Raw genomic sequence first — 21,269 nt, 5'->3', positions numbered from 1 at the left:
ATAAATAACATAAATTTAATATTAGGTTTGGAAAAATCCAGTTGCATAATACTGGTATTAGTTTTTCTTTTTGTATTATTATATTATACTATCTTGAACCACAATAAAGTGAAAAGGAGTAACGAGGAATTGAACCTGAGACGTTGACATCTAAATTCCGACGTTCGTCCGCTGAGCTACGAGAGCAAAAGTGTGGAAACATTTTTGGAAAAATTGGCCCAATCACACTCTAAGATCTTCTGATGATTCGTAGAAGCTAGTCCAGGATGCGGGGGGCAAAGGCTAATTGAGATTTCCCGGTCTCTGACCGGGTCAAACATCCTGATAGAATTAATATTTAACCCTTGCCGTGACTTTCGGTGAAGTCCGGAGGGCCCAATTAGTCAAATCCACTCTCCTCATCTCCACGCTTGGGCCCCTTGGAATTTAATAAAATGCGAAAGAGATTGTGGTGTGCGGAAAGCAACGGGATGTTACCGCATTTAGGCCTATCCTTCCTAAGAAAACTGCAAACATGAACAAAGGAAGCTTTTAATAGAAGAAGAAGGATCTTCTGCGGACCTCTGGAAAAAGAACTAAGGAAGAGACTAGTGAAGTGCTTTGTGTGGAGTGTGGCATTGTATGGGGAAAGAACATGGACATTACGACGAAATGAAGAGAAACGAATTGAAGCATTTGAAATGTGGATGTGGAGAAGAACGGTGCGTGTAAAGTGGACAGGCAGAATAAGAAATAAAATTGTGTTTGAAAAAGTGAGTGAAGAAAGAATGATGCTGAAACTGATTAGAAAGAGAAAAAGGAATTGGTTGGGTCTCTGGTTGAAAAGAATAATAGACATTAGGATATGTGGATCATATGCGGAGACTAAGAGGAAGGCAGAAAATAGGAAAGATTGGAGATTGCTGGGCTTGCAATGTAAGACCTGCCCATGGACAGAACATTTATGTGTGTATGTTCAGAATTCCTGGAATATCGTGTCTAAAAACAGTCGCTATTTGCAAAGACTAGTCAATTCCATGCCCACTCGACTGCAAGATGATCGAGATAAGAGGAAGATAGACTAAATATTGAATTGTGGCCTTTTGTTTTGTTTTTTGAACGATTAATTGTTTGAATGTTTTAAGGCCGACGCCAGTAAATTTGTTATGTTTATGCCACGAAAGATATTTTATTGAGAATAAAATCTTTTTTCTTTCCATTTGCAGCCACAATATCATAATGATAATGATAAAGTCATGGCATAATATATTAATGAACCTGATGTTAATTACTAAAATAATCATAAAAGAAAAAGGAGCCATTATGTCTAGTTTGTCTCTCTCAAAAACAGAACAAAAAAGGACATAAAAAGCACGAGGTTGTAGTCGAACGCAGGACCTCATGAATAAGACGCCTGAACGCTACCATTATGCTATCGAAGAACACACAGTATACTTCAATTATAACTGTAGATATCAGGCAACGTGGTCCAACAACATGTAACATCGCCTGTCTCCGAATTGTAGCGAAGATACCCGAAGGGAACTTTCATACAGGAGAGCGGCCACTTTTTCTTTTGACAGCTGTACAAAATTATCAGAAAAATTATTATTACCAGTACTGATAAACTATAATTACCGATACTGAGTGTGAGGAAATACTATGTGAATGATATTTCATGGACTGCATGGGTGTTAACTCTTACATACAACTTCATCTTGGCCAATCACAATAACGACCATCAATTATTGTGATTGATCAAGATCAAGTCAAACTTCCACATGTCAAAGTTAATGCCCAGGTATTCCACAAAATGTTAATTACATAATATTTCCTCACACGTAATAGTCCATCAATGTTATTATATATCCAAATAAATTAACAATTTAAAATGATATTCTCTACGTTTTATACAGGAACAAAAGCCTAAATAACTATTTTCTTCATTTACACAACAGCATGTCATCCATTAATTTGAGAACAATTAAGTTGTAAGCAATCAATATCTCCTCCTCCTCCTCCCCCCCTCCTCCTCCTCCTCCTCCTCCAGGGCATGTAGCACATATGGGCGAATTCAGAAATGCATATAGTGTGTTAGTTGGGAGGCCAGAGGGAAAAAGACCTTTGGGGAGACCGAGATGTAAATGGGAAGATAATATTAAAATGGATTTGAGGGAGGTGGGATATGATGAAAGAGTCTGGATTAATCTTGCTCAGGATAGGACCAATGGCGGGCTTATCTGAGGGTGGCAATGAACCTTCGGGTTCCTTAAAAGCCAGCAACTAAGTAAGTAAGTAACTATTCTTCCACGCACTATGCTCAATGTACTTCCTATTGAGATTCCTTTGTAATTTTTCCTTTTTCTATGAATAAATAAGATATAACTAGAGCCCAGATTTTTGGGTTTTTATGAATTCAATTTTAGTCTTTTGTTATCATAGATTAGCCTTTTTTTTTTTTTTAATTATTTTAGCATTTAATAGAAATTTTATGATAAATTTCTAATTGGGAGGCATTTACACAAAAGAAATTACAAGTGCATGGATTCATTGTGGTCAACTTTCACGTGTAAACCTTTACTGGCATGCAAGTTTAGACACTGCATGCAATGTTTCGAAAAGTTAGTGGCATTCTAACTTTTCAATGTGCCAGTGGCGACGCATGCACAGGCGGACATTTCTGTTGCACGTGTAAACATGAAGTTTCTCATCGGCACGCCAGTATTGTACAATACGTAGTCCGCTGATGTCTTTGCATCAAGTTTTATAAATCTGATTTATAAGAATGAGTAAGTGGAATTCTGAGATAGTCACAAAATTTCTTTACGTATATGAAACACACTAGTGTTTGTGGGATCTGAACTATAATCTTTATAAAAAATTGAGATATGAAAACATGCCAAGGACAATAAAAATTGATGGATTCGGAATTGCCTAGGTGAAAGCAAAAATAAAATTCATACGAGATGCGTACACTCCGGAGGCAAAGAAATTAACAAGAAGCATGAAATCTGACGGTGGTTCAGATAACATCAACAAACCTAAAGTAATATGGTTTCCAGTTGCTGACAGGATTTTGTACCAAGTGGTGGAAATAAGAGAAAGACAGTCTTCAGAAATTTTGAGAACTTTGTATAAAAACATTACAATCTTATTTACATACAGTTTAAGACTGGAAATTCAAAAGGGGCTAAGTGCCATCTACTGAAAAATGAGATTTTGACGTGTGTGCGTGCTATTTACCTATGAAAATACTATCCTCATTCATTTATTCATAGTTTTCTATCTAAGGGTAGGTCTTTCACTGCAAACCCAGCAATCTCCAATCTTTCCTATTTTCAGCCTTCCTCTTAATCTCTGCATATGATCCATACATTTTAATGATGTTTATCACGTGATATCTTTTTCTGCCTCTAACTATTCTCCCGTTCACCATTCCTTCCAGTCCATTCTTCAGTACACATTTTCTTCTTAGACAGTGACAAAGCCAAATACATTTTCTCTTCCTCTTCAGTTTCAGGATTATTCTTTTGTCACACGCTCCATCCTTCTCCATATTCAAAGGTTTCCAGCCATTTCTCTTCACTTCGTCGAAATGTCCATGGTTCTGCCCCATATAATGCCACACTCCACACAAGGTATTTCACTAGTATCTTCCCTAGTTCTTTAACTGAGGTCAGCAAAAGATATTTAGTTTTCTGTTGAAAGCTTCCTCTGCCTTTTGACTTCTTGGCAGCAGCTCATGTTACTACTAATAGTACACCCCAAGTATTTTAAGCTGTCCGCTTGTTCTACTTAGTGCAGTGCAGATGATATCTGAACTTCTGGCTAGAACTTTGATATTGTAACATACACTTTAGAAGAGAATACAAATATTAATTATAATGATGATAATAATAATAGTAATAATAATAATAATAAATTTATTTATTCTCGTGGTGTTAAGGCCCTTCCACGCCACCGGATATATGTATACATACAGCATAAAAACGAAAATTTTATAATGAAGCAAAATAATTTCCAGGTGCTAAATATGCCAATGTAATTTCCGATTTCAATTTTGGAAGTAAAGCATCTCTTATGTCGGTAGCAAATTTTTTAATCTAATGATACTGCTAGATGTTGTAGTGGTCTACGCACACACACACAGTGTGTCATTGATTAGTCATTAGACAGTTTACACGTATTCACATTTCCACTTTATATGCACAAGAAAACACCATATAATATGTACCGTGTCACTCGCCAGTCACTTGGAGATTGATTCACTAACCTTGACACAACCCAGAGAGAACATGTACATGCTTGCGTCATCATTACGGCAATTTGAAGAACTGTATCACAGTGACTCTACACTGTCCCTCCCCCACCATGAATGTGTCAGCAGCACAAAGTGAAAACCACACCGCTCTTGTCCATATCTCCATGTGATCTCTCTGTATAAGAACTATTAAAATGTCGAGATTGAGGTGGCTGCACATTTGAGAAACTGAACTACCCAGAAGGATTTTGAAATACAAGCTACAGGGAAAAGAAGTGTGGGACGACTAAGATTAAGAATAAGAGTAGTGGAAGATCTGGGTAGGATCGGAGTTAAAAGATGGCAGATGGTTGCCAGGGATAGGGAGAGTCATGGAAGAAGATCATGAAGGAAACCCAGACTCGAACAGGACTGTAGTAATGATTATGATGATGACACTGTTTATTACTATGTATGACTATTGTTTAAATCTTTCCCTAGTTGATGGCTGTTCTTCAAGTCAACAAAGTAGACATGTGATGTGGAGTAATTCAGTTTTTGTTTTTATGGAAGGCATTTCGTAATTTATGCCAGTTCCGAACTCACGATTAACAGCATTTCAAATTGATTGCCTTGAGGCACTCCTAATAAAATGGTTTACATTCGCCTACCTTAATAAATATCTGATCAGGATGTTCGGTATGGCTGTGAAAATGCGGATGAATTACAGTATACTACTACGATGGCATCACAGCCCAAAGTCGAGCCTTAGCCTCCTCAATTTTCTTCCTCCAACTGTCCCTGTCCTGTGCTAATCTCCTCCAGGCAGTTGTTCCGAGATAGTCCTGAGAATCGATCGTTACCGCATCTATCCATCTATTTTTGGGTCTTATACACTTCTTCTATTGCTGTCAACGACCGTCCCATAAATGTACCAAACTCAAAGACCATGTTCCATCGCTTAATTCGCTGCCAATGTTTCAACCAGTTCCGAGGCTTCAATTGAGGCTTCTCAACAAGTAGTTTTTTACAGTTGTGGGGGTGTCAGCCCCACGAACCAACCCCCAACGTGGAGGACCAGGTCTCTGTATTTATGTCCCCCAAAGACAGGGTGACCCAGCTATACCCCCAGGCTCTGGGTGCTCATTTGATCGCCTTTTACGATCTGTATGAGCTCACAGTGGAACTATTCTCTTTCCCGGTCACCACACGGGAAGAATTACAGTATAGACTCATTAAATGTTATGCACTTTTCAAAATGGAAACGACAAACTATAATCCTAGTAACACAATTTAGTTTTAGTTTTCTCTGCCAGCATTACAAACCAGCACTTCAACAATTAGATTTCTTTGTTTTACTTTCAAATTAGCATTTATGCACATGTATTAGCAAAGACGTCCATGAAAATCTTCTGATGAACTAGCAAGCGAGTTCTTTACATAATTTTAAATTATATTCAACTTCTAATTCGGAAACGTTAAACTTAATACTTACTATAGTCTTCACAGTACCATCTGCGGTTGGAATTAAGTCCCTTCCATCACAACGCACATTCACAACTACACCACTTTCATTCTTTGCCTTACATTTCCTGCAATAGAAAAATACTCCCATTATTTGCGATTAAATAAGTATTTGTTCCCATTTCAACATCATGAAATAACTTAATCGTACACAGTACTACAAAAAAACATCATTACAGTGCATGTGAAATAATGCTGTGATTGATGCTGCGTGTGCGATCAGCATCACTTGACCAATCACAATTCATGACCTGGAGGTGACATAAGGGATAAAGTGCCCAGTGTTTTCACAGTTCATATCGGATCGTATACCTGCATTCCACGTCCAGTTCTGAGTGCAGTACATTGAGCTCTATTTTGTTCACAGTTCAGCCCGTAATACTTTCATTTTATTGAATATCTTTTATATATTATACTGGTACTCGTATCATCCAATTATCTCGGCAGTTATTCGAAGGCAGTGAAAACAGTGATAGTGGTAAAAAAAAAAGATGATTTAGGTGTTGTGCAATTGAAGATAGACAGAGAGTAAGAGGAAGTGTGACAACATTATGCTCTGGCACTACGAAGTAGCAGCTAACGTCAATCACAACTTCATTTCCCATGCATTGTACGAATATAAGTAGGCTGTCTGTGTGTGTTTGTTTAAAACATACCTGCTTTGCTGAAATCTATAAAGTATATAATTGTAGCAATGACGTGGTTCTTCCAAGTGACGATCAAATTCAGAACTGTCTTCTGCCTCAAACGGACAGAGGAAACAATATGTTATCTTGCCACTCTAAAAATATAAAACAAATTAAAATTACACAGGAGTCGACACAATTCCATTACATTAATCAATGTTTATTTTTACCTATAATACCTAGAGCTAGGATTTTACGTGCAAAATTCCTAATTACGTAATTCAACTTTCTAAACACATTTAAATGCAACATATTTCGCATTAAGCCTCATTCAGCGATTTTTATATACATATAAGTATTTATAAATGTATATTTTGATGGCAAAATAATTTATATGCATTTTCTTCTCTTACCACAATGAAACACATACCACTGTAAGAACATTTTCACTACATTTCAACACCTTCTTCAGCAACAGATGTGGAAGTTTCACTGAAGTAAATTCACTGACATGATGTTTGTCATTTTATCACAAATTCTATGCCTATTGTGCATATTTTAGTAAGTTATTGCATATAGTGGTATTTACATGCCCATACCATTATTTTTCACGTAGACCTACATACATATGGGCTGTCATACTGAGCAACAAGTTTTAACATTCAATCCTACACTGGAATGAAAGTACGTGATTGTTACTAACATGTGTGTATAGAGCAGTATTTACATACACATACCGTTATTTTTTATGTAGGCTTACACACGTATGAGCTCGCCCACTGAGCAACAAGTTTCAATATTCGGTCCTACACTGGAATGAAAATACAGTAGAGTCCCAATTATCCGGACTATACAGGTCGAGGGCAATCCGGATAAGCAAAAATCTGGATAATACGGAGGGTGAGAGTTAGGGTGGTCCTTGTCAGGGGAGTAAAAAATTAAACTTAATAAATTTTAATGTGCTTAGGGGTGAAACTGTGAGAAATAACATCAAAAACAACTGTGTAAAATTTTATTACAAAAGAAACAAATTTAAAGGTCGCTACCAGGGCTTAAATTTTCAGACCACTATAATAAAATACGTTAAACACAAACAATATTGGTCATAAAAAAAAAAGTGTTAAATTTTCTTCTCATGGTATTCTAAAATTGTACTCTTCTTTGTATCAGGATTCCTCTTTCTATGTTCTTTTACCACCATCATTAAGTATTGTTTCTGCTCCTCATTCGCCATAGGAAGTTGGTTGAACTTTTGAATTAGTGTCACATCTCGCTCTGCAGTGTCGTTGACAACTGTAAGTGTTTTTAACATTCTTTCAGCACTGATAAATTCTTCTGTATATTTCCATTCAGTTGGGTCCTTTGAGAGGAATGCCTTGGAATTGATACCAAAAATCTTAAAAAAAGAAAGAAGTGTTAGAACCAACAAAATCATTTATTTCCAGCTGATTGATATTGCCAATTTTTAAGGTACCTCTAATGTTACGATTTCTATTTCTCTTACTATGTATGTAGAGCTTTGATCTTCAAACGCTTGGTTTGTGACAGGTCATTCCTATCAAAAAGCAAACCTTATAAGCTCCTCTGATAGGTACCAAAGATGTTGAACTGACTTGTTTCTGGCCACTTTTGCTATCTCTGGATCAATTTCTTTATATTCATGGAGGGGCTTTAGTAGACAAATATCATTCCTGGGAGCTGAAATAGCAAATGGGGCTTCAAACCAAGCTTTTATTTAAATCCTTACCACAAATTTCCAAAACCTCGTTAATCCCCTCATCTCACTAGTCGTAAGCTTAAACTGTTCTCTAAACATAAATATCTTGAAGGCATATATGGCTTTCGACATCCACCATGCATGATGAAAGGCTTCTGGGGCTATGATACGAATTCCTCTTTTTGGTGTTCCTCCTAAAAATATAGTGGTCACCTCCAGAAATTCTCTGTAATCATCTCTTGGTTACTGCTAATTATGAAGAATGTTTTCTATATATTTCAGAATGTCTTGACATATATTAGCAGGAAATGTTATTTTATCCACCAAAGGAGAGAATCTTGTTTTGTCTATGGAGTCCCAGAATTTTTTAAACCATTTGAAAAGAATATCTGGCCTCCTGAGGATCCACAGCTTGTGGACAAAACTGCACTCAACATTAGCTCAAGAATGAAGTGTCTGCATGCTAGGTTAAGTAGGTTTGTTCCAATTTTATTTTCAAGCAGTTTCCATGCTCCGTTTACTCTACCTGTGTTAGTAGCAGTTGTGTCGAAATACATGGTACATACTTTGTCCTGAAGGTTCCAATCATTAAATGCAGTATGTACAGCACTTGCAATAGCTTGTCCAGTTTCACGTTCCAATTTTGGAACCCCAAGAAGTTGTTCCTCTCTATCTCCAGAAACAAGAATTGGAAGTCTGTAAACTACATTTTTGCTAGTTATATCAGGGAGAAGTTCCCCATCCCAAGGAACAGTTAATTTAGTGTTTGAGTTGAAGGAATTCTTTATCGTTTGTGCAATGCTTTCTCGATGTTTAGCTCGACATCTTCCAATAGATAAAAAATTTACATTTAAATCTGTAATACTAGGACCAAAAGTAGTAGCACAACTAACAATGAGAAATGCCGCTTTCCTGTCACTTAACTTAGCACGATCACAAGTCAGAAATAATCTACCTAAATTCAACACCATCACTGTGTTTAAATTAAACATTTATTTACAAGCAGTAAAACCCGATCACAATCTCATTAAAAACTAACAAGGAAACAATACCTCACTTCAGCTTTATAGAAATATATTAATAACAAAATATATCTTAATAACAATGGAACCAATGACTATTTCTCAACAATTGCAAATGAGTTTTTTTACTCATATATCTAAATTTTTCCTGAAAATTTCAAGTAGGTAGTTAAAAATGTGGTATGCAGAGTATTTTGAAAAGTTCAAAATGCTGAAAAAATAAAAGCTGCGAAAAATGAAATAATATACTAAGAATATCGGTACAATATCTCAATCCAGTAGATTCCTAGAATTAGTGTATTATTTGTGTTGTGTGATGTGTTCTAATAAAAGAAATCAACATAATTTTTATGTTTATTCAGTTATGAGCAAGTGATAAGAGAAATAAGCTTCATATGGCTGCAATTTCAACATTTGGCACCATGAAAAACGAACTTTTTTTTTTGTATACACATGTATTTATTCAATTATCCAGCAAAATCTAGTATCAGGAACTAGCCTGGTCCCTTTGGTACCGGTTAAGAGGGATTCTACTGTATTTGCAGCATGGGCTGATCTTTTCAAAATGCCTACTTCTTGAGACAGATGACGTAGGGATTTCATTGGAGAGCAGTCTAAAGATGCCCCATTTTCATCCAATTTTTCTTCCATTAAAACCATTCTTTTTCACCTATGAATAATAGCATTTAGCAAAAATTAAATAAAATAAATAAAAAATTACTAATTCTATCATAATTATAAATAAATAATAATTTAATAAAAAATTCCAATAAAATCAGTTTCTCTTGATCTAAGAACCAGTCACCTAACAGTATCTATGACTGGAACTTGAATGTCTAGAAATTTCTATGAAAACTGATTACAGACCTCTCGACATGATTCAGTTTTCACTATGTCATACATGAAAATTCTTTTGTTCTAATGTGAACTTTTCGGCTGCCATTACAATGGGATCATTACAAACAAACAAACAAACAAACAAACAAAAACACAAACACCACTTATTACACTGAAAAAAGAAACCAAATGGAAATTATCAGAAATAAATAACATTGACAGTAAAGTCTACACACCGAAATCATACTGAAAAAAACCACAGAAACTACACAGAAATAAAGAACACTGACAGTAATGTCTACTCTGCTTCACAGTTTGGAAGTAACAAATTGTACACTTCTCTAATTTTATACAGTTTTAATTGTAACAATTTGGTTACAACATGGGAACTTGAACTCTCACTTCGAGAGAGGAACAGAGGTTAAGGGTTATGCAAATTTGGCTTTCAGGTTTAGCTCCCTGTGAAGCAGACTGTGAATTATTCAAGAGATTAAGGATGTTTGAGAATAAGGTGTTTAGGAAAATATTTGGGGTTAAAAGGGATGAAGTTACAGGTGAATAGAGAAAGTTACACAACGCAGAACTCCATGCATTGTATTCTTCACCTGACATAATTAGGAACATTAAATCCAGACGTTTGAGACTGGCAGGGCATATAGCACATATGGGCGAATTCAGAAATGCATATAGAGTGTTAGCTGGGAGGCCAAAGGGAAAAAGACCTTAGGAGAGGCCGAGACGTAGATGGGAGGATAATATTAAAATTGACTTGAGGGAGGTGGGATATGATTGTAGAGACTGGATTAATCTTGCTCAGGATAGGGACCGATGGCGGACTTATGTGAGGGAGGCAATGAACCTCCGGGTTTTCTAAAAGCCATAAGTAAGTAAGTTACAACGTGAAACGTACTTCTTGAAATTTCCATGTGCAGTTAACACAAGGATTTTGAAGGAATTGATTATGTATGTATGTATGTATTTATTCACACTGCAATGGGTATATACCCGGTGGCAGTGGTAACTAATTACACTCAATAATGACAATAATAAACTTATTAATTAAAAATACAATTAATGATAATACTAATAATTAATACTAATAATAATAATAATAACAATAATAATAACAACAACAACAGGGAATATACTAAATTAAATGAAACGATCACTTAAAATAACATTTGAAATATTCTAATTTGTATCTTAAAGCTAAGATCGAACTAAAACCCACGAGTATATGTTCATATCTGCACAAGTACCTTTCAACATTACACTCATTTCGCTGTCAACTCACTCACTGCACTGGAACTACGACACATTTCACTGATTCTATCCTGATTTCACTAACACTTCAAAAACATTTCACTGTTCAAATACTTTGCACTGCCACTATAACCTATACAGCTTCACTGACAGGAACACGTTTCACTTACACAGCACACTTCACTGACACGACATACTTCTTCACTGATACAACACACTTCACTGACACAACATAATTCTTCACTGATACAACACTTCAATAACAACATATCATTTACACCCTTTAAGTACTGTGTATAATTACCGACTATTAGTAAGGTCCTTAAGCCTATTTTTAAATACATTTTTGGTTGTTGGTAAAGCCTTTAGTAAGTCTGCAGGTAAAGCATTCCAGTCCCTGATAGTACGATTGAGAAAAGAAAACTTTCCAGTGTCCGTCCTCTGCCTTCTTTCCCTCAATTTATATGAGTGGTCGTTCCTTGAAGAGTAATTTGGCGGCTGCAACCTATTTTTTATTTCTTTCCACGCAGGCTCACCTCTGTATGTTTTGAACAGTGCGCATAATCGATAACAGTGCACCAATTTAATCTGATACCTATTCAGCTAGAACACGATGCTTTCATGCAGACTTTTTGTCTGATACAGAGACTGTGTGGAAAAAAAAATAGGCGTTTTATAAATTGCCCTTTATTGAAATAATAAATTACTGAGAACTTTTCTGGAAATCATTCATAACATCTTCACCAAGACAAAGATTTTAGGAACTTGTTGTTTATGTAAACTCTTTATTCGATTGTAAAAGTCATTTAATATCATGTCATTACATTATTTATATAATAATTTATAAATCACTAATAATTCTGAGGTTCTGGCTGATACATACATACATGTAGTAGCCTACATCTCACTTGATATGTGTCAGAGGAAGAACAACTGTTTATATACATCTAAAGTATGATTAGTGTACTATATTACTACTCAGTGATATATGCCATGGGTGGGAGGGGAAGAATGGCCACTCTACCCATTATCTTCTGGCTTAGTTGCCTCATCAGTGATGTCTTATTGGTGTCGCTTATGAAGTTCAAACTTATCTCCAGATAACAGTAGTTGACTAAACAACAAAAAATCACTAAATCATTACTAGACACTACACACCATGTGATTCCATATTATTCGACAAAAACAGACTGCACACAGTAACCTTACACCCCTCACAGGCTGGTATGGTATTTCTCCTCGTCTCATTTCAAGAAGAATAGTAGGTTTACTCTGCCTACAGCTGCAAAATCTGTGAGTGTCTCTACTCTGTCTACAGATGCAAAATATCTCTCTCTCTCTCCCCCGCTCCGTCCCTCCCTCTCCCTCTGTGTGTGTGTGTGTGTGTGCGCGCACGCGCGCGCGCATGCGCGCGCGCATGCGCGTTCGTATAGGAATAAATTAATTGGTAGCTCGACCATTTTTAAAAATGTTTATCTTTTTATAGTGATCACTCCTATCTGTAAGTAGACAGAAATTAGTATTAATTTATTTTTATTTACCTTCATATAAAAATGGCAGCCATTTTTGCATTATGGCACTTGACATTTTTGGTTTTTTAGACAGTTGCGATAATTATATGCAATAATTTAGCTCAGAGAAAGGATAGAAAGATGGGGAAAACACTATTATTTTCAGCATATTCCAAGCTACATTTTATATCCTGTACCTTTTATTCTATCTTTCTTTCCAGTAAACAGAACTTAAGGCCAAAGTTGATTGTCACATTAAAAAAAGAAATTACAGTTTATTTATTTATTTTTTTTTTTTGTGTAAAGAAATTAAATACCAGAGCTGTCACTGTGTTATAAGACAGCTACACACTCAAATCTTAGCAAAAAATATTTTAGTTATCTTCCTCGTTCTCATTTTTAGTTAGAGCAGTTTAAAAATGCTCGTTTTTCGTTTCTCTCTTAATCTGAGTAATAATATCGTGGGGGACCTAATAAAAATGTAAAATTTTTAATATAAAGAGTACTCTGTGAGAGATACATGTTACTGTTGTAAGTTCTAAAGCAGATATTTTTTGTCAGTAGCTGACTTTTTGAACGAGGTTTCTGAACCTGCTGGGTGAAAGAACAACACATAAACATTTTTCTTTTCTAAACTGAAGTCTGCAATTTCCGTGACCCACCACTGTGCACTGTAAATGTATGCAACAGTCTCACGTGGCTGTAAACTCAGAGGTACAATCTTGCTGATAGGGTGAACTTCAAATTCTTCAGATTTTGATTTTTGATTAGCCTGACATAGGCGACTTCTCTGGTCTTACTCTGATGATGGAATCTATATGTAGTTCCAAAACGTTGGAAATATCAAGTTTCAGAACATGGTAGATTACCCAAAAGCTATTCTAATCACAGTCATCGTGAAAGCCTAAACACTCATATAACACTAGCAGATGTTACCTGAAATCAAAATCAGAAGAATTTGAAAATCAACCTATCAGCAAGATTGTACTCAGAGTTTATTGTTGCATGCATGGACAGTAGTGGATCACGGAAATTGAGGACATTAGTTTAGAAAACAAGGATGTTCATGTGTTGTTCTATCACTCAGCAGGTCCAAGAACCTTCATCAGAAAGTCAGCCATGGACAGAGTTTGGGTGCCTATTGAATATTTTCTTCGGAAAATACCTGCTTTGGAATGGTAACATTAACAGGTCGCTCACATGTTATTTCCGGCAAATTGTCTAAAGAAATATCCCAGCTGCATAATAAACGCAATCTCAAAAAGTTGTTTTTGAACTTTTTACACAAAACATCTAATTAGTAAGCAAAATAACTGAACTAATATGATGGTTTGTTAAACATGACAATATGTACATAATTTTGCAAGTATTACTAGAGTATAGAGTACCTCTCACAGACTACTAATTGTATTAAAAATTTAAAATTTCTGTTAGGTCCCCTACCAAAGATATTAGGACTCAAATTAAGAGAAAAACTGAAAAGCGAGCATTTTTAGGGGACGAGTAAGCTAATTCAAATATTTTTTGCTAAAGATTGGAGTATGTAACTGTCCTCTAACAAAGTGACAGTCCTGGTATTTCATTCCTTCCCACTGCAAAACAAATTTAAAACTTTTTTTTTAATACAGTAATCAACTTTGGCCTTAACTTTCAATTATTAGAAAGAGAGATTGGGTAAAAAGATACAAGACATCAAATGTAGCTTGGAAAGTCCTGAAAATAACAGTGTTTTCTCCACTTTTCTATCACTGCTCTGAGCTAAGCTATCGCATTTATCACAACTGTCTGCAAAAGTAAAAAATATAGACCGTTATAATACAAAAATGGCTGCCATTTTTATATGAAGATAAATAAAAATAATTTAGTAGTAGGCCTACTAATTTCTGTCTTTGTTGTTGTTGTTCAGTCAACTGTCCTAAAACAGATTTGAACCTCATAATTAACACCAATAAGGCATCACTCATGAGGCAACTAAGTCAAGAGTTAATGGGTGGGGTTGCCAGATCCTTTTCCCCTCCATTACATATATATCGCTGACTAGTAACATAGTACGCTATGCATTAAACCTAAATCAAAGAATACAACAATGAAGTGACTATACATACGAGAATAAAAATCTAGAATTAGTAATTAATTCTACTGGACATACTGTAGCCTATATTTGTAAGAACATGTAGACTACTTCTCAAAAAAATTCTACATACCTCAGTTTCAGGCATTTTAGTGTATTTTTCGTCAGTTGTAAATTACTCTGTAATGGGAAACTGCCAGTTCTATTTGGTTCAATACGAAAAAATTATAAGATCTGCAACAGAATAACAGACACTCTACAGAGTTCTCATTTAAAACATGATCAACAAACAATATACCAGTTTACAGCAATAGTAATATAGATTATTCCATGACAAGGAAGTCTTTATTATCCATAACTCCTAACTTAATATCAACAATTTGACATAATGGCAACCTCTCACATTTCCTTCTACAGTAAAATTGCCACGTGTCTTGACACAACAGTAAGCAGTTTTGACTTTAAGTTGGGTCATTCCATACAAAATTTTAAGAATATGCCAGTGATGTCATGAATTTTCTTGGGCTTTTAATATAATAATATTATTATGAAAATAAATTAAACTGTCAACTATGACCACCATATCATTAATATTTTAGTCATAAGGATGACTGAAAAATGGGTGGCAGTTACAGGTTTTCCTTCATTTAAAATATTCTAGATACCCTATATGAAGTATCATCGAAACTAAACAGACGCCATTGTAAACCTGAATAACCACATTTTAATACCTTAAAGACTAATTCAAATAATATTAAGACATGCTCATAAAAACACCTCATTGAAAAAAATAGTTTTATATTCGAATGCAACAAATTAAATTCATGCGAATTTCATTCGTATTAAAGAAAATCTTATTCTTAATCCATCTCCCAAGTTTTATGACTTTATCTCAAAAAATCTGTGAATAATTAAATTAATAAAATTATTAATTTTTGTTCCAATGGTTGAAAATCGCTTGCTGTGTGTGGAGGTCGCAGCATTCACGAGACTTCATAACGATGAGTAATCTCAAAACGTCCGTCTCCCTGACCTTGATCACGTAACATTCTGTACGACGAGAGAGCCTACCTGCTGAGCTCCTTTGTTCCGGTGAGTTATTAAAACCTGACATGATATTTAAATCAGCATTCTGAAATTTTCACAGTGGAATCAATATACCCTAAAGAATTAAACACATGTTTTTTTGTCTGTAAAAATGAATTGCATTTTGTGTTCTATATTTTTTTAAATTATTTACGGTGGGTAACTATATAAAAAATTATATATCTTTTTTTCATTTTAAGGGCATTTATAAACAAGACTCTCCTTTTTTAGAATTGCATTGAAATCATTTTTCCATCTTCCTTTAGATAGTAAGAAAACTTCAATGAATGAAACTATGTTCTTTGTTAAACCAATATTTTAAATTCTGATTGCTGCCACACTATGAAAGATATAAATATAGTATTGCTTGAAATTCATATTTAGAACATACACAATAACCTACTGCAATATTTTTAACTTTTGAGACATCATGGTTCAAAAACATACTTTTTTGCATGGAATGACCCAGCTTCAAATATGTTTGCAAAACCAACAAATTTTGGTGGAAACAATTTAAAATACAGAGAGAGTCAAACCTAAGGGACTGTCAATCCTGCTGTGTCTCAACACTACAGCCTGACAAGCAGATTGCCAACTCTTGCAGATATCATTCTTATCCTTTGATAGCACTACAGTCTGGCAAGCGATCTTTTGCATAACTAGTGGATTATTTATTTTATGAAGATGGAGAATCTTAAATGAATATCAAAATGGTTTCTCAAACTGCCCTCCATTACATTCTATAGCCTACAGATGTTATAGCAATGTATGAAGTTCTGGGACATCACTGAAGCTCATTCTCACCAATATTATTTCATCCTTCAAAGCATACATATTAATGATAGGTTGTTTCTGTACACTATTTGAATGGAGGCACTCCATAGATAAAAGTCATTGACAAATCTGGAAAATGAACAAGCCATAGTCCATCACTTACTACTCTCATAAAAAATTTCACGTGGAGCTTTCAGTGAATGCGCCGATGTTTGTGCTCAATACAGTTCAGACAGCTGACGAGATTGACAATGTAAAACGCCAGCAGAATTGTCTTGCCAGCACAGTGCAACAACTGTTAAGGAAAACCCACATATTGTATCCTGAGTCAAACTGTGAGATTGCTGTGTGTCAATAATGCATTGGGTTTTCCTGACCTTATGTACAGAGCATAAATCATGATACAGAATTAATATATTCTTAATATATTAAGCATTTAACGTAAGTTAAATAACAGTAACTGCTCCCGAATTTAGGTAAGAATCTCTCTCTTTCCTTAAATGCAATTCACCAGTTACACGAAAGATCACTTGCCAGACTGTGAAATGACAAGAATGTTATCTGTGAAAGCTGGCAATCTGCTTGCCAGACTGTGGTGCCAAGGGAGACAGGAGTGCCTATCCCTGCCAACGACCTGGCCCGGGACAGAACCTACAACCTCGGGCATAGAAGGCCAGCGCTATACCAACTACGCAAATCAGGCCGACTGTAAAAGTGAACAGAACTACACCTCAACATACAGTATTTTCAAGACTGATGTACAGAACCGTACACAAGAGAGGAGAGAAGAGGTAGTAACAAAGACTTTCAATTAGTAACCACATACAAATATCCCTTTAACATGTCATCCAAGATGCTGCAGTAAGATTTCTTATTATGAGTGATAAGCAAAGTGATCATAAAATATTCACAGTAAAGAGATGTTTATTATAACAAGTAAAGGCTCTCTTATCATGAAGTCTCATGCTGCAGTGTTTTGGTCTAAGGCATCATTCGTGCTATGGAATGCACACTGGTTCGAGTCCTCATGGGAATGGAATTTTATCATGAAATTTCGATCAGTGTATGGGACTGGTATTCACCCAGCATCATGATGAATTTGGGGAGCAACGATAAGTAGCAAAATCTGGTTCCATATGCTAACTAGCCTATAGTATCAGTTGGGGGAGATCATCATGCTAAGCACACAATACCTCCATCATGGCTAGATGATCGTTCACCTCTGCTGGAGCATGTGAATGAGAGACCAGCAGCCGGCTGGTCAGCCATGGCCATGGCCTGTTGTCTCAGTCAGATCATTCTTTAATAGCATATGTAATGTTTCTGGTTTATACAATAATAATAATAATAATAATAATAATAATAATAATAATAATAATAATAATAATAATAATAATAATAATAATAATAATAGGCTAATAATAATAAGTTAATACAAAGTTTCACTAATAAAAAGCTGTAATGATGTAATTTAGACTTAGTTTTAATTGATTTACATTAATCACAGTGACTGGATTTAATTTTATCTCATTTCACATCCATTCAACATACGAACACTTCATTATTACGAGAGCTAAATCACCTCAGAGGATACCTAAGCTGAAACTTCGCTGAATATGGATCAGATTCCACTCAAAACCTCTTATGGAATAACGATTCCTGTAACAAGAAACTCTTCAAGGAATTTTAAACTTGTAGCATGCCATTAGATTATTTCTATCTAAGTTGCCTCAGGAGAGAAGTGTCTTGCAATTATAGAAAAAACATTAAACTTCCGCCTAAGAGAGAAAAGATTTCCTTCTCTAAAGAACACTAAGCTAAAGTTAAACTTTGTAAGAGCGTGAACTCAAAATATGATGGAGTTATAGACAGCAAATCAAAAAGTCTTACAGGTTCTACATAATACCTACTTGTGGTATGTGATCAAAGCAAAGTTGAAAATATGATTACCAAAACATACAACTTTCGAAAGTTTACTAAGGTAGGCCTATGAAGAACTACTAAAATAAAATGTCACAAAAAGTTTATTTTGGCAAAATCTGAAAGTGAGAAAAGAAAAAAAGTTTAAATTTATATTTTTAAAAATTATAAGTTATATGTTTTATTAAACAACGTTCACAACTGCCGAGGTTATATCAGTGTCGCCAGTGTGCCAGAATTTTGTCCCGCAGGAGTTCTTTTACATGCCAGTAAATCTACCGACATGAGCCTGTCGTATTTAAACACACTTAAATGCCATCGACCTAGGCTGGAATTGATCAAACCCACAACCTCAGGCAGAGAAGACCAGCACTCTACCGACTGCGCCATCCAGGCTGACAAATTTATATTTATACAGTTCAAGAGATGTTAAAGAATGGGGACACAACAGTAACTTATTTGTCCAAAGTCATAATTCTAAAGAATTGGAAAAATCTCAGGCCGTGTCTCAAAGCTCTAGTCCATACTACACACTTGTGACTTGCAACTAGGTGACTTGTAAATTACACGCTAGGGAGCTTTGGAAATGTATGCTTGAAACATGGCCTTCTTCAAAGACTATTTTTCTAAAAACCATGACATCACGGTGCAGCACTGAATTAAGAAGGCAGTGTCCTAATGCAGTTTCATTACGAATTATGTGGAAAAGATGAGGGCTTAATAATATTACAATAATGTTTAAAACACTGTACAGAAGGTACTAACAATGTCAGTGTTCATAGTTATCGTGTTATTCTACATTATATTTACATTATTTCACTTCCAAAGCATTTTCAGATTTCATAACCCCAATTGCTGATGAGGTATCCATGTTTGTTTAGTGAACAAGTCAACAATCGAGCAAGCATTTTCGTTTACTAGATACTACCACAGTCTACTATAGTAGACTGTGCTACTACGGACTTGATTGCTATGCACTATGTAGCTTTGGATCATAACTTCTGACGTCACATCCGGCTATTTAGTCAACAATCTAGTTCACTTCAGCTGAAAATGTAGCTTTGAGACACGGCCTCAATATCTACTGCTTCTGTGTTATTTTATGAGATGTCGAATGCGCGTTACTAATGAGTGACTGTGGGTGAGCTGGTAGCAGCATCACAGGCCCTTATTTATGTATGGACCAGAAGGTAGTAAATTCGTAGGCGCGGCAGAATTTTCATGAAACAAAAAAAAATCGAGCTGAAAATAAATATTCTTAGATAATAGCATATGTTAAGCTTTGTTACATGCCACTGTTCTACAGTTTGAATGCTAATGTCTAAGATTTGTATAGCCTAAGTTGGAGAGAAAGGCGCAAATTTTTTTCCAGCCCATGGGCGTAGTACTACCTAAATACGGGGTTGGCAACAGATATTGTTTTAGAGACGAATTTTTTTTTTTATAAATGATCGAATTCACCCCGAGTTTATGATACCGTACTTTTTCTTTCTATAGCGGACACACTCAAAGACTGACACATTGTTATTGTTTTTATGTTATAATGTTGAGTTTTTATATTAGCCTAATGTCCAAGACCTTATGAATGCAATTCTTAATAGACTACCATGTTTAATCTTCATCTTACATTTGTAAAGTTTCTTTCAACCCATAAGCTGACTAGATCAGACGCTATGGACAGTACTCTATAACAGAGTCGCCAGTATGAAAGGATAATTCCAAGCCTTTGGCGTGAGACGAATTCGATAGCTCAGTGGTAGAGCGCCTGACCGGAGAACAGGAAGTCGCAGGTTCGATTCCCGCTCGAGGTTGTGAAATTTTTCTTTCATACCATGGCATGATTGTGACTATAATAGTATTTAAAATTCAGACTACCATGTTATTCTGAAGAAAACAAAACACAAACTTCGCCACTTTTCACATGCTATAGCATAGACCTAATTTCTCACAAACTTATAATAAAATTGCTAAATCATATCTACCATCGCATAGGTATTTAACACGAAACACTCTTTGTCATGACGACAGAACATGTTCGATAACAGGCACTACCGTGTTCCCTAACACAACTGTCTTGTGAGTCTATTCGCCAGTCAACATAACCAATGTAGACATATGAGTAACTATTTCGAAGGAAAATCCAGGCATTTAAACTTGACCTTGTATATTTAGTAGTTCCCCTTAAACAAATTAATATATTCAAGGGGATTCCCATCTTTGTTACAAAGATAAGAGTACTGCCAACCACTGTAGCATGGATGCTATATGCAAGATTAATTCGGTCTGAAACTGAAAATGGCACTTCATAAAACCTAGACAATAAGACCTTTCAAACTTCTATACATTATACCTTGGATCTAATATTTCTGTATAGAAAATATAACCCATTTAGCAATCACTAGCACTCACGCCTCTAACTCACTGTGACTAATGACGTCCTCGACATTCACGAGACTCTGTATTCGCTGACTAGACTGTACGAATGTTACCAACTTCAACCATTTCAACGCATTAAAAAGGAAAGCGCCGTGACAGTGAGTCATATCCCTAACCCGTATCCTACCAAGAGGACTTGATATATTATTTGAAGGCCTCTTGTATCCTACGGCAATTTTCATAAACTATGCACGTAATGTTGAATGATCGATGCATAGTTTTGTAATGTGGAATACAATCAAAACAAACAGTAGGTAAATGCG

The 21,269-nt window shown here is 35.5% G+C and overlaps 1 protein-coding gene across 4 annotated transcripts in view; it reads right to left on the bottom strand.

The window, feature by feature from the left end:
- LOC138704870 (putative helicase mov-10-B.1) overlaps positions 1 to 21,036 on the bottom strand; it is a 109,189-nt gene extending 88,153 nt beyond the window's left edge. For 2 of the 4 annotated variants that reach the window (XM_069833214.1, XM_069833217.1), the window contains exons 1-4: positions 20,921 to 21,036; positions 14,924 to 15,024; positions 6,400 to 6,524; positions 5,715 to 5,811 (exon numbers count right to left, since the gene is read on the bottom strand). In XM_069833214.1, coding sequence (XP_069689315.1) covers positions 5,715 to 5,811; positions 6,400 to 6,524; positions 14,924 to 14,938 — 237 coding nt within the window. In that variant the 5' untranslated portion in view covers positions 14,939 to 15,024; positions 20,921 to 21,036. Of the gene's footprint in view, positions 1 to 5,714; positions 5,812 to 6,399; positions 6,525 to 14,923; positions 15,025 to 17,843; positions 17,992 to 20,552; positions 20,874 to 20,920 lie in introns of those variants that run through there. The other 2 variants (XM_069833215.1, XM_069833216.1) reach the window with 2 other exon arrangements.
- Positions 21,037 to 21,269: the final 233 nt, after the last annotated feature.

Source organism: Periplaneta americana, chromosome 8 (genome assembly GCF_040183065.1).
Source record: "Periplaneta americana isolate PAMFEO1 chromosome 8, P.americana_PAMFEO1_priV1, whole genome shotgun sequence".
Classification (NCBI taxonomy): Eukaryota; Metazoa; Arthropoda; class Insecta; order Blattodea; family Blattidae; genus Periplaneta; species Periplaneta americana.
The sequence above is the reverse complement of the archived record's forward strand: the minus strand, read 5'-3'. Positions and strand labels throughout refer to the sequence as shown.